At 45.4% G+C, this 18,425-nt stretch overlaps 1 protein-coding gene across 1 annotated transcript in view; it reads right to left on the reverse strand.

Annotated features, from left to right (window-relative positions):
* Nucleotides 1-229: 229 nt before the first annotated feature.
* LOC136141314 (zinc finger protein 551-like) overlaps nt 230-18,425 on the reverse strand; it is a 38,164-nt gene continuing 19,968 nt past the window's right edge. Inside the window, exon 6 of the mRNA XM_065899506.1 lies at nt 230-999. Within this exon, the coding sequence (XP_065755578.1) occupies nt 230-999 (770 nt within the window). The remainder of the gene's footprint in view (nt 1,000-18,425) is intronic.

Below are 18,425 nucleotides of genomic sequence, written 5' to 3' on the forward strand. Positions count from 1 at the left end.
GAATTCGCTGGAGTGTACTGAGGCTAGACTTTGGCCAAAGGATTTTCCCCATCTGCCATACTCATAAGGCTTTGCTCCAATGTGACACTATGGTGTTTTAGGAGTCTGGAGATGAATTTGCCACATTCAAATGCACATAAAGCCTTTCTCCAATATGAACACTCTAGTAGTCACTGAAGTTGGACCTATGGGTAAAAGATTTCCCACATTCACTGCACTCATCAGGCCTTTAACCAGTGTGAACTCTTCGGTGTTTAATGAGGCTGGAGCTATGGCTAAAAGATTTCCCACATTCACTGCACTCATAAGGCTTTTCTCCAGTGTGAATTCTCCTGTGTTTAATGAGGCTGGAGTTTTGAGTAAAGGATTTCCCACATTCACTACACTCATAAGGCCTTGATCCAGTGTGAACTCTCTGGTGTTTCAAGAGACTGGAGCTGTAAGTAAAGAATTTCCCACATTCGCTGCACTCATAAGGCCTTTCTCCAGTGTGAACTCTCCGATGTTGCAGAAGTGCAGAGCTTTGGCTAAAAGATTTCCCACATTCGCTGCACTTATAAGGCCTTTCTCCACTATGAACTCTACGGTGTTCAATGAGGCTAGAGTTTTGAGTAAAGGATTTTCCGCATTCACTGCACTCATAGGGCCTTGATCCAGAGTGAACTCTCTGGTGTTTTATAAGACTGGAGTGGTAGGTAAAGAATTTCCCACACTCACTGCACTCATAAGGCCTTTCTCCAGTGTGAACACTCCGGTGTTGAAGGAGTGCAGAGCTTTCACTAAAGGATTTCCCACATTCACTACACTCATATGGCCTTTCCCCAGTATGAATTCTCCGATGTTTAATGAGGTTGGATTTGTTGCTAAATAATTTTCCACATTCGTCACACTCATGAGGCCTCGCTCCAGTGTGAACTCTCCGGTGTTGAATGAGGCTAGAGCTTTGCCTAAAGGTTTTCCCACATTCCCCACACTCATAAGGCTTTTCCCCAGTATGAACTCTCCAATGGTCATTGAGGCTGTAGCTTTTGCTAAAAGATTTCCCACATTCGCTGCACATGTAGCATTTTTCTCTAGTGGGGACTCTTTGGTGCTGAAAAAGCATGTGTTTGCAACTAAAGTCTTCAGTACATTCTCCAGAGTTATAATGAGTTTTCCCCCTGTGAAAGGCAGCTCCACACTCAGTTCCCCTGTTTGACTTCTCCCTGGTGTATGTGGACTCCCCATGGGAAAGGGACTTCCCTGACACAAAACATTTGCAGTCTTTCATAAATGAGGCTCTGTCCATGTTGCTTCTGAAGCATTTCTCGCCAATGTTCTGCTTTTGGTGCTGAAGTTTTGCACTGAAATACAACTGCTGCTCCCATGCCCCAATATCATACAGTTTCTGCCTCTGGTGCTCAGTCAAGTGCAAAATGTCTCCCAAGTCCGGGCCGCATATCTCACAAAAATGGGCCTTTTGGGTGGACACATCTGCCTTGGGAGTACTGACCTGTGACATTCTATTTACAGAAATGCTGTGTTCAGGAGGTGCCTCTTCATCCTCTGCTCCATGCCAGCAACCTGAAAGCAAGTAATGCTGGTGAAGTGCACATTGACTTTGGTCGGAGGGGACAGCTACTACAAAAGTGTGTATAACAAACCTAGGAACCTGTCCATGGGATTGTTTGCAGGAGCAAGGAGTTGGTTCCAGTTGAGGATGGGGCTGCTTAGCACTACTGAACTATAAAGATCACAGAATGGGAGAGGTCTCATGAGGTGAAGGACACAACCTTGTGGTGGACACAAAAAGAAGAGACAGGGTATGCAATTCCTTCTTCTACAAAGAACTTTGAAAAGGAACCTGTCTGCTGGGGACACATGAACACTGTATAAAAGGGTTGTGCCAAGACCCAAGAAAATACGACTATAGTAGGGCAGCTAGTCTTTAAGGATTGTTTAAGAATGTGTGCACACCTCATGAAACAATACATAGGGGGACTTCCCTGGTGGTCCAGTGGTAAAGAATTGCCTTTCAATGCAGGGGACCCAGGTTCTATTCCTGGTCGGGGAACTAAGATACCACATGCCACGGAGCAACAAAGCTCACACGCCACAACTACTGAGCTTGCGCGCCTCAATGAGAGGAAACCCACACGTCACAACTAGAGAGAAACCCATGTGCCGCCGCAACTAGAGAGAAGCCTGTGCGCCACAATGAAGACCTGACACAGCCAAAAATAAATAAATAAATATTTTAAAGTTAAAAAAAAAAAAAAGAATACATAGGGGCCACTGCAGTTGGAGTAGTGAGAAAAACGGGTGAGAGAGGAGTCCAGAGATGTGAGGTTAACCTCAGGTTGGAAATTAATAGTAGCAGTGACAATAGAAATGACGAATTGGCCAAGTGTCAAGAAAGGGGAAGGAAGACAGAAATGAAGTGTGGCCACTGGCATCAAAATTCTGGTCAAACACAGTAAGTTTCTGGCATGATTTGAATACGGCGTTGTCATCATGCCCTCTATGTGCTACTATGCAGGACCAGGCTCCCTCTGAGTCATCTTGCTTGATTCATATACATACTGTGAACCTCTGTGGGCTCTCCAACCCAATCCCGCTCCCTCACTGATCAAATACATGGCACCTTAATGATACAAGAAGCAAGGGATTCGATATCCTATGATAACCATAATGGAAAATAAAGAATTTTTTAAAAAGAATAATAATAAAAAAAGAACTGTTAAGTCAACAGGGAAGATGATGTTGGGCATGCTAAAGGAAGGAGAGGGAAGTGCACAAACCTCAGCCCAACAAACCACAGCACCAACCCAGGGAACTAAGGAAAGAAGCAGTGCCCATGGTCCTGATGTGAGGACAGACTGCTCCTGGGGAAAAAAGGAAGGGCAGAGACTAGTTCAAGGCACAGAGGCAGGTTTGACAGCCTTACCCAAGGAAGTTATAAGTGCCAAGTTCTCCAGCATCACGTTGTGGTACAGGCATCTCTGAGCATCATCAAGGAGATCCCATTCCTCCCAGGAGAAGTACACGGCCACATCCTCAAAGGTCACACTGCCCTGGCAAGATGGAGACAGATGAAACCACAAACAGCCCCTTTCTCAGGGACAACAATCCATGCCCCATGCCCACTCTCCTCCCAAGCTCTCCAACTCAGAGGAGAAACCAGGCCCTGGCAACCATTGGTGTCACTGTCTTCAAACGGTCCCATTGATCACTGGAACCAGCCATCAACAAGAGGTGCGTTGGCAAGTAGGTATCTAAGCTGTGGACCTGGCATAGATGGATCCACACACTCATGCCAGGCTATTCCACTGGTGTGGCCAACGTCACAAAAGTCTCAATACCAGGGCCGTGGGGTCATCAAGCATACGCCCTCTTCAAGTACGCATAACCCTTGAGACTGGATCCCACAGCCCATGACTATGGTGGTCACCACCTCACTGTCCCACACCCCAGACTTCCAGACCTGTGTATTTAGCTGCTCACTTAATGCCTCCACTTAATGCTCTAGGAAACATCTCAGAAGCTCCTGATATCTCTGGGGAATATTACTCCTACTACCAACTTCCTCATCTCTGTTGATAGAGCTTCTATTCCCACACCTGCTAAAAATACAAAACAAACAAACAAAAAAACAACCCTAGGAATATCCCTGAGTCCTGTTTTACTCCCTTATGGTTCACATCAGAAAATATAGTTGTCACTTTTAAAAACACACATCCAGAATCCAATCATACCTCCTAAACCATGACTCTGGTCCACTGACCCTCACCTGGATTATGGCAGTAGCCTCCATACCCATCTTCCTTACTCCTTCCTCTAACCCACAGTCTATACTTCATGCAACAGCCAGATGTAGCCAGTTAAGACGTTGGTAATACTACCTCCCCCCTCTGATTGAAACCTCCCATCAATCACCAACTTCTCAGCAGTCATTCCAGTCCTAATTACTGTCCCCTGATCTTTATTCCCACCTGAAAGAAAAGGGACTTTTCCTTTCCTGGAAATTCCCAGTTAAGTTTTACCTCAAACATGTGCTACCAGTTTCTAGGATAACTTTTCACACCTGTTTACAATGGTTGCCAGAAACGGAAACACCTTCACATAACCCTGGCCTTAGGGTTTCTCCAGGGCTTCCAGACCCCAAACTGGGGGCACGGCACTTACGAGTCGCAAGAAACCACAATCCAGAGAACATGTGGGTGGAGGTCAGGGACAGTGAGGGAATGGGGCACCCTCCACTTGGCTGTGTTGTTTCCAAAATGCGCCTCTGCAGCCGTGGGAAACGTGGAAAAAGCCAAGTCTTGAGGAATGAGTCTATGGCGGGGTTCGATGGGCTCAGACCTCCCTATACCCCTGCCTGACCCTGAAGACTGGGACTCAGGGTAGCTATTCAACCTCTGTTCCTCAGTGATCGGTTCTCCTTTTAACAGGTGTCCTTCCGCCTGTCACCCTTGCCCACGCCCCACCACCATCCCGGACACCGCGGCCTGGGCTGCAGGCACGTGAGCAAGCGCCCCGCACTCGGGGCTTTAGTCTGGCGCGGTGAGGGCGGTGAGGGCCGGAGGACGAGCGTTTACCTGAGGCAGGTTCCTCAGCGCCGCCGCCGCCATCAGACTCTGGGCGGAGCGGGGCCGGGAGAGGCGGGACGCAGGGACGGCGGACCCTCTCCTGGGCCTGGCGCGGGGCCCCCGGGCGGCGTCGCCGAACTTCAGACCCGCCTCTATGCCGCGGAGACAGCCCCTCCTCTCGGACCTTCTCAATTCCGTCACCTCGAGATGGACCCACAATTCCCAAATCTCACACTCGTCAAACAAAACCAAGAGTAGCTAACATGGCCGCTGTGAAAAGGAAGCCAGAAGTTCCGCCCTGACATCATGCGGCCTCCTGTCTCTAAGCGTTCATTGGGTAGCGTTCCTGCCGCTCGATACTGAGCATTCTGGGTAATGTAGTCCCAACAGATCCACACACTGAGGAGACTGGGCTTCCTGCTGGAAAGGACTAGCTTTGCCAGGAGGGGAGTTGGGAAAAGATATATCCAGGTGAGTTTCACCCCACCTTTAAAGGTATCGTGATCCTATGTTTGCCAAATGCTCTCTGCAGCTGATCACCCAAGTGTTTGGAGACATATAGTTTCGTACTCGGTGAAGATTGGCATCCCCCAGAAGCTAAAAATACTATTTCAGGGAATTCCCTGGAGGTCCTGTGTTAGGACTCTGGCTTTCACTGCTGAGGGCACGGGTTCAATCCCTGGTGGGGAAACTAAAATCCCGCAAGCCGCGGGGCACGGCACGGGGGCGGGGGTGGGGTGGGGGAGGGTGGGGAAGAGAGATTCCAACAAACAATTTCAGATGCCCCAAAGGCTACAAAACCAAACGAACATATTTTTATAGAATCAGACACAAAATGTGTTTGTCAGCGGAAGCTAATAAACATTATCTTATTTCAATTCAAATTCATGCACTCCAAAGCATAAAGTTAGTTTTCCAGTCTATGTACATTTGGTCAGGGGCAAGAGAGAAAATACTCCAGATCGTGTTCTGTCAAGGAAGACAGAGGAAGGATATTGGGCCACCCTCAATCAGGAGTACAAAAATAGATCTAACAGAGCCTCTCCTTGACTAAATTTTAGTCAAGCCCCTCTAAGCTTTTTCTCTTTATTTATTTTATTTTATTTTTTATTTTATTAGACCCAGTCTTTGGGCCTTGTCCTCAAGAGCAAGAATTCTGCTAAGTGGGTTTGGCAAGAATTTCCCATCCTAAATGTCTGATAGCCACTGATATCTGATGAAATTTCCTCATCCCTCACCATCACACAGGTAATAACTGATCACACTGACCTACACCTTCTGGAAGAATTGTTTAGGTTAGTTTAGGAAGAATTTCCCTGCTCTCTTAGTAATTTTTTATCCACTGACACCACCCCCCTTCCTCCTTGGCTACAAATCCCAACTTTTTTACAAGCGTCTGAGTAATTTTTCTTTAACAGATCAGTCTGTGGTTTCCAAAGAAAACATCTCTCCTGCCTTTAGAGTCAATTATTCTGTCTAATACATTGAACAACACTTTTAACCATTTAATATCTCTTACTTGATACGCTGACATATATTCAGTTCCTTTTAGGAATCTACCATCAATCTCAAAAAGAAGACAATGAGAAACATGCTACTTTTACTGTACAATGGCTGCAGTGTTCACAGTTGGAGGATGTATACAAAGGTCACTCTTGCCCTGGAGATACTGGGAGTATCTTAAATTTACAATTTCATTGCTGGGAAATGATTATCATTTCTTTTTTGATGCAGGGACTGTTTGCATGAAGAACTGATGTTATCTCAGAAAAATAGTTGTAAAATGCAAATTACAAATAGCCATTCATAATGTCTATGTAGTGATTCAAAGTAGTAGCAGAAATAGTTTTGGTGAAACATCAGTGGATGATGGAAAAAGGTCAGGCCTCAGAGTTTTAGATGTGATGTCTGAGAAGACATAGAATTAAGCTGAGCCTATGACTACATGACTAGAATGGTCACTCTGAAGGTTTTATCTCCAAAATGTGACTCTTCTCCATTCTTTTTTTAAATACTACCATTATTCTTTTTTAAAAATTAATTAATTTTTTGTCTGTGTTAGGTCTTCGTTGCTGTGCGTGGGCTTTCTCTAGTTGCGGTGAGCGGGGGCTAATCTTCGTTGCAGTGTGTGAGCTTGTCATTGCAGTGGCTTCTCTTTGTTTCGGAGCACAGGCTCTAGGAGCATGGGCTTCAGTAGTTGCAGCATGCAGGCTCAGTAGTTGTGGCACACGGGCTTAGTTGCTCCACGGCATGTGGGGTGTTCCCGGACCAGGGATCAAACCTGTGTCCCCTGCACTGGCAGGTAGATTCTTAACCACTGCGCCACCAGGGAAGTCCTGACTCTTTTATTCTTGAAATTTTTGAGCAATACCAGCATGGAAGGAGAGAGTTAAAGGAGACATTCAGAATAACCAGAATTGTAAAAATATACAGGGAAGCTGAGATGTCATATTTAGTCCCTGGTCTCACTAATGATCAATGAGCAAACAGTTGGTTTTAGGTATTTACTGTAGGTACATGGGAGACATTGGGTCATAACAGAGACAAAAAACCCTGAATTCATAGGAATTACATTGTACTCAAGGAAGAAAGACCAGAAACAGAAAAGACTAATTGTATAATATGTTATAATGTGGCAGACAAATTGGGAGAAGAAGGCAAGGTATCCTGAGAAGTACAGTATGGAGTATAATATTACACAGCACAGAAAGGGAAATCTTTTTAATAAGAGGGCCTTTGAGAAAACACTTGAAGGACGTAAGAGATGAGCCCGCTGGGTACTTCTGCAATAAATTTTGGGGAGAAGAAGCAGGTGACCAGGTTGTTCAGTGGGTGGAGGCTTCACAGGTCTCCTCAGCAGTGCAGAGTGCAGGACACCAGCCCAGCTGGCCATTCCTCTCCTTTGCTCACTGCAGAGACACTCAGGGCATGTGGGTAGAAAGTCTTGGCTCTGCCTCTCAGAGCTTGAAAATTTCCACTATGTTGAACTGGGACCTGAAACCAGGCATGCTCACCTTTCCTAGAACCCTGATTTTCAGAGTTTGATCCCAGGACCTTCACCATCAGTGTCACCAGGGGACTCATTAAAAATGCACATGGGGCTTCCCTGGTGGCGCAGTGGTTGAGAGTCCGCCTGCCGATGCAGGGGACACGGGTTTGTGCCCTGGTCCGGGAGGATGCCAAATATCGCGGAGCAGCTGGACTCGTGAGCCGTGGCCACTGGGCCTGCACGTCCGGAGCCTGTGCTCCGCAACGGGAGAGGCCACAACAGTGAGAGACCCGCGTACCACAAAAAAAAGAGAAAAAAAATGCACATGCTCAATTCTGAACCCAGACCTGAATGAGGCACTCTGTGGGCCAGGCCAAAGAATTTGTGTTTTAACAAGCTTCCAAGTGATAATGATACATGCTCAAGAAATATGTATCATTCTGCTGTGTATTCTGCAGAGACATATACCTGCATTTCTTGCAATTTACAGGTGTTCTGTCTAAATATGTAGGATTTTTTAGCTGAAGTTGGAAAAAAAACTGGGTATGTATTTGATTCCTAAAAAAAGAAAAGTATAAAATATTTTGTAGTGTTTATGAAGATGTCCTACACCATATACAATTATAAAATAGAATGTCATAAGTGTCAGATAATTAAACCTCTTGGAGGAAAAACAAAGCTTGCAGTATAGGATCAGTTTAGGATTGCTTCTGCACATGGATTGCTATCTGTGTGTTATCTATATGTTAAAATATAGTCCTATACAAGCTGCTTTTCTTAGTAAAAATAAAGTCATATTTCATATAAAGATATGCACTTTGCTTTTCTCACTTAACTGTGTATCTTGGAGGACTCACCTGGTGGCGCAGTGGTTAAGAATCCACCTGCCGTGGGCTTCCCTGGTGGCGCAGTGGTTGAGAGTCTGCCTGCCGATACAGGGGACATGGGTTCGTGCCCTGGTCTGGGAAGATCCCACATGCCGTGGAGCGGCTGGGCCCGTGAGCCACGGCGGCTGAGCCTGTGTGTCCGGAGCCCGTGCTCCGCAACACAAGAGGCCAGAACGGTGAATGGCCCGCGTACTGCAAAAAAAAAAAAAAAAAAAAAAAGAATCCACCTGCCAATGCAGGGGACACGGGTTCGAGCCCTGGTCTGGGATGATCCCACATGTCGCGGAGCAACTAAGCCTGTGTGCCACAACTACTGAGCCTGCTGTGCTCTAGAGCCTGCGAGCCACAACTAATGAACCCGCATGCCACAACTGCTGAAGCCCGTGCACCTAGAGCCCATGCTCCACAACGAGAAGCCACCACAATGAGAAGCCTGCTCACTGCAAGGAAGAGTAGCCCCCACTCGCTGCAACTATAGAAAGCATGAGCGCAGCAACGAAGACCCAATGCAGCCAAAAGTAAATAAATTTAAAAATTTATTTAAAAAAAAAAGAGCAGGGAAAAGAGATGAGATTCCATATGTAAGAGCATTTATACTATTAAAATAAAACAAAACTATGTATCTTGGAGCAATCCTTTTGTAAGAACTTGCTGTGAGGCATGATGCCCTTAATGTTCCTGCCCACCTCAGATTACTGATTTAGTCACAAACATGTAAGGGGCCTGGGACAATCTACTGTGTGGGATTTACTATATTTTGTAGCTTTGATAACAGAGTGAAGTGGAATTTGTCCTGTAATTGGAGAAGCTTTTCATGCTGTTTTTGTTTCTTATGACCAGTGGTTCAAAACTAAGTGTGACAAAAAAAAAAAAAAAAAAACAAAACTAAGTGTGAGATCATCACATTGAGTGGCCTGGAGTTATGTTTCCCAAACTCTGGGCGGATAAAAATAACCTGATGATATTTTGAAGAGAACATTTCAAGCCTCTCATATTGGAGCATGATAAAGAGGAGACCCCTTCAAAGGCCCCTAGAAAGCTCTGGTTGGTGACTGGTTGCTAGAGGAACCAATTTTGTGATCAGAGTTTGGAACTGTCAGCCCTCTCTCCCCCCACCTCCTGGAAGAGAACCTGGAGTTTCAGTTAAACTCCAATGGTCAGTGATTTAATCAATCATGACTAGATAACAAAGCCTCCATTAAACCCCTAAAGGATGGGGTTGTTAAGAGAACTTCCTGGTTGGTAAGCAAGAATGCATCAATGGGCTAGGAGGGTGCGCATACCAAGCTTCTCAGGGCAGAAGCTTCTGCTTTGGGACCTTCCTAGACATTGTCTTCTGTACTTCATTGTCTGACCTGTTCATTTGTATGCTTTGAAATAGCCTTTGTAATAAACAGATTAGTAAGTAAAAGTGTTTCCTTGGCGCTCCGTGAGCTATTCTAGCAGATTATCAAAACCGAGGTAGGGTGGTCATGGGAACCCCCTGATTTGTAGTCAATTTGGACAGAAGTGTGGGTAACCTAGGGATCCACCTTGGATTGGGCAGTCTTGTAGGATGGAGCCCTTAAGCTGTGGGGTCTGTGCTAAGTCTGAGCACCTAGTTTCAGAACTGAATTAAATTGTAGGACACCCAGTTGGCATGTGCAGAGAATTGCTTGGTGTTAAAAACCCCACATATTTGAAACTCCAACTTCAGTGACCATCAGAGAGTTCACACAGGAGAAAGACCTTATAAGTGTGACCAATGTGGGAACGTCTTTAGCCACAGCTCCAACCTCACTCAACACCAGAGTTCATACAGGATTGGGCCTTATGGGTGTGTTAAATGTGAGGAAGCCATAAGCCAAAGGCCTTACCTTCTTGATTACCACAAAATTCACACAGGAAAAGCAACTTAGACATGCAGAAACGTCATATGTCCTCCTTCAGTATAACAACACTCAAGGAGGTGCCTTTTGAGGGTGCCATCTGCCTGAAGTGAACCTCATACATCCAAACATCAACATAAATGTCAGATATGTGGAAGGCGCACTTCATGTTTTAACCTTCAAGATTACTGGAACTCTTGTCAGATTACTGTCCTGTCAGATCTAAGGCAGAAGCCATTCACCTCCACCACCTGGCAGGTGCCCAGATTGTACATCATGTACCCAACCCAGTGTGTTTGGGGCAGGAAACCTCAGTGTCTTCTCATTCTCTCAGGGACTTCATGAGAAGCTGGAGTACTCTCCTTTCTCTCTGATTATTTAGAGCAGGGGCTTGACCCAGTTGTGACCAAGAGGACTCCATCTGAGTTCTGCTGGTGACTTGTAAAGATGGACTACCTTTTCTGGGGATTTTGTTGGTCTCACATGACTCTTGTGATGGAATTTCCAGCCTCCAAGTCACTGACCCAGGAACAGCCTGCCTACATTGTTCTGGTTTTCTGCTATAACAAAGGCATTAAGGTTTCCGTCACTTTTAATCTCAAGGGTTCTGTTCCCTTTAAGGGGTAGTTTGAGAACAACTGGGTTCTGCCAGAATAAAAGAAACAGATTTTGTGGGATCCTGACCCTCGTATGCCTCATGGGTGGATGGAATGGTGGCAGTGCTCCTGAAGGTCTGGGCCTGGTTTGCTTGCTTGGTCCTAATTTGGAGGCTGAATGCTAGTATTTTTTGTGGTGACAGAGCTTATCCTGAGGAGGGAGCAGTTGTGACAACCTCCAGTACTTCTGGGAACAACATGAAATTGTTCTCTTATTCACAGGAGATATTGCATCCTGCTCAGCACTAGTGAGGGAAGTCTGTTCCCTAGATCCTGCAGTGGAGCCATGTGCCCTAACATCCAGAATTCTGTATGTGTGGTAGTATCCCTGGTTGAAAGATTATAGGGGGAATGATAATAGTTACAGGAACAGCTGATTAGTAGAGATCACAGAAGACTGCAGCAAACTGGCTGGAATATGCCTCTTTTAAAAGGGTATTCACAGTGTTCCAGGCACCATGGTTTTGAAGGATGAGAAACTGCAGAAATTCTCAGGACCTTCAGAACTGTGTATCTTGTATAGCTGAGGGCCTTCTCAGAAAGTAATCTAATGGTTTTATGGATTCCTATAAACAGCCCAGCTTCTCTGGGCTGTTCACCTTAAGGCCATTGCTGCACAGACAGGGAAACAGGGAGGGAATGACGGAAGATCTCTTAGTCCGATGATGTGGCCTTTGTGACCCAGCCTGCATTCCTACTGACTCAGTTGTAAATGGTCTTCATTGCTCACCAATATTTGCTACTACTGAGGCTAGGCACCAATCCCAGGGCATTACAAGGGATATGGTGGTGTTAACATAGGTTTGCTAAACTTTATTTTTCTAAAACAGTAAGAATTTTTTTGTTTCTTAACGCTTTTTAGGTACAGTTAATAAACAATAAATTGGGACTTACCTGGTGGTGCAGTGGTTAAAAATCCACCTGCCAACGCAGGGGAAACAGGTTCGAGCCTGGTCTGGGAACATCCCACATGCCACGGAGCAGCTAAGCGCGTGCACCACAACTACTGAGCCTGCACTCTAGAGCCCGGGAGCCACAACTACTGAGCCCACGTGCCACAACTACTGAAGCCCTCACACCTAGAGCCCATGCTCTTCAACAAGAGAAGCCACTGCAATGAGAAGCCTGTGCACTGCAACAAAGAGTAGCCCCCACTCACGGCAACTAGAGAAAGCCCATGTGCAGCAACAAAGACTCAAAATAGCCACAAAAAAAAAAATAATAAATTGTCCATATTTATACTGTACCATTTGATAAGTTTTGACATTCATATAAACCCATGAGACCATCAAACAATCATGATAATTAAGCTATGCATTACCCAGTATTTACCTCATGCCCTTTAATAATCTCTTTCTCTCTGCCCTCCCTGGCCTTCCAGGCAAGCATTGATTTACTCTATAATAAAATATTTTGTGTTTTCTATAACTTTATATGAATGGAATTATAAAATATTTAGTCTTTTTTCCCCCGGGTGTCCTCCTCAGGCAGTGTATTTATTTTGAGATTCAGCAGTGGTTTTTATGTGGGTAGTTCATTCCTTTTATGTTGTTGAGGAGTATATCACTATATACTTGGATATATCACAATTTGTTTATTCCTTCATCTGTTTTTTGGATATCTGAATTGTTTCCAGTTTTTGGCTATATCAAACAAAATTGCTATAGACATTTTAGTACAATTCTTCAATACTGATATATTTCATTTCTCTTGTGCTAATACCTCAGAGCGCGTTAGTTTACAGGTTAGATAAATGTATAACTTTTCAAGAAGAATCAAACTGTGACCTAGCACAATTGTTCCCTTTTGTATTCCTGCCAACAGTGAGAGACTTCTAGTTATTTCGTATCTTTGCCAATGGTGTGTATGGCGGGACTTTTTAAATTTTGACTTTTTTTTTTTTTTTGTATGCGTTGGGTCTTCATTGCTGTGCACAAGCTTTCTATAGTTGCGGGACTACTCTTCATCGTGCGGGCTTCTCATTGCCGTGGCTTCTCTTGCAGAGCCGGCTCTAGGCACACAGGCTCAGTAGTTGTCGCTTGCGGGCTCTAGAGCGCAGGCTTAGTGTTGTGGGGCACGGCCTTAGTTGCTCCACGGCATGTGGGATCTTCCCGGACCAGGGATCGAACCTGTGTCCCCTGTATTGATAGGTGGATTCTTAACCACTGTGCCACCAAGGAAGCCCCTTGACCCTTTTTTTTTTAAGCTTTTTAAAAAAAAGTTAATTAATTAATTTATTTTTGGCTGCATTGGGTCTTCGTAGCTGCACACGGGCTTTCTTTAGTTGCAGTGAGCTACAGCTACTCTTTGTTGCAGTGCACGGGCTTCTCATTGCAGTGGCTTCTCGTTGCAGAGCAGGAGCTCTAGGCGTGCGGGCTTCAGTAGTTGTGGCACACGGGCTCAGTAGTTGTGGCTTGCGGGCTTTAGAGTGCAGGTTCAGTAGTTGTGGCACACGGGCTTAGTTGCTCCGCGGCATGTGGGATCTTCCTGGACCAGGACTCAAACCTGTTTCCCCTGCATTGGCAGGTGGATTCTTAACCACTGTGCCAAAGTTCAATTTTGACCCTTTTAATAAATGTGTGTAACAGTATTTCACTGTAGTTTTAGTTCTACTTCCCTGATGTTTCATGATGTTGAGCATTTTTCATTTGTTAATTTGCCACCTGTATGTCTGGTAAGAAAGTTCATATCCTTTGCCTGTTTTTTAAAAATGAATTTTGGCTATTTTTCTTTTCATTAACCAATTAGAAGATAGTGAAACAATAAAGACATGTTGCAACTTCATTCTTCAATGATGTGACTTCTTAACTAAGGAATAATTGTATTTACTATTCTGGAATATTGGAAGATATCTACCCTACCTTATTTATTTATTTTCTTTGGTACATTGCAATGACCACATATAACTTAGAGCTAATTTTAAGTTTAATCTGCATTTTTAATATATTTTCCATTACTTTAAGTCTAAATATTCAACAATACAATAAATAAAGGGGAGTTCCCTGGCAGTCCAGTTGTTAGAACTCCGCACTTTCACCATCGTGGCCCAGATTCAATCCCTGGTAGGGGAACTGAGATCCTGCAAACTTCACAGCAAAAAAAACAAAAAGCAAAAAACCCCAATAAATCAAGCCATACTTTGTAGTGTTGCCAGTTTCTCTGGTGTATATATTCCCATCAGTGGCCAATTTAAAACTGTCAATATGAACTCACTGACCATGGAGTTGGAAAAAGTTGTCAGTAGCACACAAATGTAGTCTATTTCCACCATACTAATTCAGTAGCCACACATAACCTCAAGAATATAGAAAATAATGAAATGTGAAATGATTAGGAAGTGAAAATTTTTCATATATATATTTTTGAACTATAGTTGATTTACAATATTAGTGTCAGGTGAGGGCCAGTGATGTGTGTGGGGTGACATTGATGACCCTGTTAGGGATACCAGGGTGATGGTGCTGCTGTCCATGAGAATACTATTCACAGGAGAGAAGTGAGTTTACAGGGAAGGCACTGCATGCCCATGGGGAAGGGGCCGGGTTCCTCAGGTTGAAATGTCGGGGTGTGATGGTTCAGTGCTCAGCAGATGATCTCACAGGAGAGGTATCTGGGGGTGTGGCTGGAGTCCCCAGATGTTTCTGTCAGGGAGCGGATACAAGGTAAGTAGGTGAGGGCTTCCCTGGTGGCACAGTGGTTAAGAATCCGCCTGCCAATGCAAGGGACACGGGTTTGAGCCCTGGTCCAGGAAGATCCCACATGCCGCGGAGCAACTAAACCCGTGTACCACAACTACTGAGCCTGTGCTCTGGAGCCCGTGAGCCACAGCTACTGAGCCCGCATGCCACAACTACTGAAGCCCACGTGTCTAGGGTCCGTGCTCTGCAAAAAGAGAAGCCACCGCAACGAGAAGCCCGTGCACTGCAACGAAGAGTAGCCCCCGCTTGCCGCAACTAGAGGAAGCCCGCGTGCAGCAACGAAGACCCAACGCAACCAAAAATAAAAAATTTTAAAAACTTAAAAATCTTTAAAAAAACGAAAAAACAAAGGAAGTAGGTGAGTTGAATCAGAGCAGTGTTCACTAAATCTTCCCTAACTCAGCCACTTGGCAGATGTGTGCCCTTGTCAAAGTCATCCTCTCTCAGCTGCAGCTCCCTCCTTTGAGAAGTGGAAGTAATAAATTTTTCCTCTGCTGGATAATTTGGGGGCTGGTAAATGAGGAACTCTTCAGGAGAGCTCCTCAATGTTAGCTCCCTATGAAAAGAAGGGTGCAGGCAGTTATGGGCTGAATTGTATGTCCCCAAATCCATATATTGAAGTCTTAATATCCAGTACCCCAGAATGTCATTGTATTTGGAAATAGGGTCTTTAAAAAGGTAAAATAAAGTCACTAGGGTGGACCCTAATCCAACGTGACTGTTGTCCTTAAAGGAAGAGGAAGTTAGGGACTTCCCTGGTTGCCCAGTGGTTAAGAATCTGCCTTCCAACGCAAGGGACTCGGTTTCAATCCCTGGTTGGGGAACTAAGATCCCACATGCCTCAGGGCAACTACTGAGCCCACATGCCTCAACTAGAGAGAAGTCCGCGCACTGCATCTAGAGAAGCCTGCACGCCACAACCAAGAGCCCGCGTGCCACAGCGAAAGGTCCCGTATGCCACAACTAAGACCCAATGCAGCCAAAGAAAGAAAAGAGGAAGTTAGGATACACACACAGAGAGAGAAGACAATGTAAAGACACAGGAGGAAGATGGCCATATACAAGCCAAGGAGAGCAGCATCAGGAGAAAATGATGCTGTCAACCCCTTGATCTCAGATTTCTAGCCTCCATGTTTGTGAGAAAATGTGTTGTTTAAGCTTCGCAGTCTGCAGTACTTTGCTATGGCAACCTTAGCAAACTATTACAGGGGCCATCAGCATCCAGGAAGGAGAAGGTCTGAGGGCACCCCAGGGAGGGGGGAGGCTGAGAAGGACACTCAGAGGAGCCTGAGGGAACCAGAAGGAAGGGCTTTCTTGGGGTGGAAACAGGCCAGGAGCGAAGGGGGACACAGTGGGTCAGACTCCCTGAGACACTGGGTTGTGAGCTTGAGATTGATTCCTGGATCCCCACCCCTCGCTGGGGGTTGCAACAAGAGACTCTCCCTCTAACCCCCACCCCAGGTTCAGTTTCCCCCAGTACGAAATGGGGAGAGGGAGCAGACCTGCCTCAGGGGCTGTAGGAGGATGCTTAATAGCTCGTAGGCCTAGGGAAGGGGCTTGGAGTGAGGAGCTAGTCTTAGAGTCCTGATCGTCCTGAGGGGAGGGGAGCATAGGGGCAGCCGTGCCTTTGGAGAGAGGGGCCGAGTGCCACTGGGGCTGGGGGTTGGGGTGAGGGGGTGGATGGGGTTTACAGCTGGCTCTTACCGAAGCCCTGATCCCCAGTGGACAGTCCCCAGGCGGTGATGGGGGGATGCATGCATGACCTGCCTGCCCAGGCACCACCAAGAAGAATTTGAACACCTTCAGATGGATTGTATCCAGCTTCTACCCTCCATGCAATTTGACTATGTTTTAGTTATTGTCTGTTTTCAGGCTGGATTAAACCATTTCTCTGCTGAAAAGCTACAGTCCTTGAAAAAAAAGCTGACTGATTTTGTTTCCAACTTGGGTTATCCCAATGTTTATATCAAGTGACTGTGTCACATGGGAACCATTGTAAAAGAACCCTGTAAGGTGTTTCCCCTGACTCAAAAACTACACTGTCCGTGTTACCAACAATCTTTTGGAAAAGTCAGAAGGATCAGTGGCATTCTTAAATTAAAATCAGCAATACTTTCAGAAATTCTTGAGCTCCCTGACCAAAGGTACTCCCACTAGCCCTTACATTCATGCAGTCCACTGACAAATCAGTTACCCCCTATGAATTACTAACTGGAAGGCCCATGTGTCTAGGGATTTCACCTCCAATACTAGACTCTGCCCTGCTATATGCAGACATGGCAAAATATTCCAATGAACTCATGTATTACACCCAGTCCCAATCACCAACTCGTTAAGGCCACTTCCTGAAAATACCTTTTAAACAGCTACTTCGTGATATTCAGCTAGTAGATTTCATCTATTGGAAGGGACATCAGAGAATAACTACTCTTGAACCTCTTTGGAAGGGACCCTTCGGGTTCTGTTGACAAGTGGAGCAGTGAAACTCCAGGGAGTCACTCACTGGGTTCACATTTCACAACTAAAGAAAAGATTCCGAATTCCAAACAATTGGCAAGCTACTCCCATATGGGACTTCAAAAGGAGGATTCTCAGAGAACCTCCAGAAGTAGGTTTCCTACGGAAGCACAATCCTGATTTCTTAAGTATATCCTGCTCTCTCAGAGAAACATTAACCACATTCAAGATGGTGTCATGAGATGTGGAGTCTCTGCATGAATCAGGAATTTCTCACATACCGTGTTATCTACCATCATCTGCAAGAGTGCACTATAGAAATGCCCATAGCTCTGCAATGTGAAGAGGCAACATGAGGTCTCCAGAAGGCAGCTGTAAGAGCAGACGAAAGACAGAAATACGGTCCGTAATTGCACTATAAAGATTAGGTTTCATAACTGTATCAAAACTTGAACTTTGTCCTTGAGGCGTCCACTGAATAATAAAAGAAACAAAGAGATATGATATGACTGGCATTCAGGATGTTGTCCTGAACTCAGTGAGGAACACTTTCTCATCATTTGCCAGGAATAAATCCACATAAAGATTCCAAGTCTTGGAACACAATCTAGATGGCATATCATTCTCCCATGTTCTTTTTTTTTTTTGGCAGTACGCGGGCCTCTCACTGTTGTGGCCTCTCCCGTTGCGGAGCACAGGCTCCGGACGCGCAGGCTCAGCGGCCATGGCTCACGGGCCCAGCCGCTCCGCGATATTTGGCATCCTCCCGGACCAGGGCACGAACCCGTGTCCCCTGCATCGGCAGGCGGACTCTCAACCACTGCGCCACCAGGGAAGCCCCTCCCATGCTCTCTTTCGTGGAAGTTTAATACAGGGCCAATACACACATTGAAAAAATTATCTGTGACCATGGATCAGGGAGACAGCAAGCAAATATACAGTGCAAAGCAAAAGAGAGTCACTAAATGGACAGAGTGGAGAGGAGGGAGAGAGAGAAAGAATCATTTCAGAAATTGCAGATAAGAAAAAAGAAAAGGAAGTGGCACAATTCTGGAAAATAAGAGACTGCTAGAGTTACAGATGTGACTTTTGAATATGGAAAGCTTACAAAAAGCTTACAAAATATTATAGTTTCTTCAATGTATAAGAGAAGCAATTCATCAGAAAGAATGGAGGGGAGGGAGGAGCTATAAAGAGAGAAACTGGGACTTCCCTGGCAAGTCCGGTGGTAAAGAACTCACCTTCCAATTCAGGGGACGTGTGTTCAATCCCTGCTCAGGGAACTAAGATCCCACATGGTGC

Source organism: Phocoena phocoena, chromosome 20 (genome assembly GCF_963924675.1).
Source record: "Phocoena phocoena chromosome 20, mPhoPho1.1, whole genome shotgun sequence".
Taxonomy (NCBI): domain Eukaryota; kingdom Metazoa; phylum Chordata; class Mammalia; order Artiodactyla; family Phocoenidae; genus Phocoena; species Phocoena phocoena.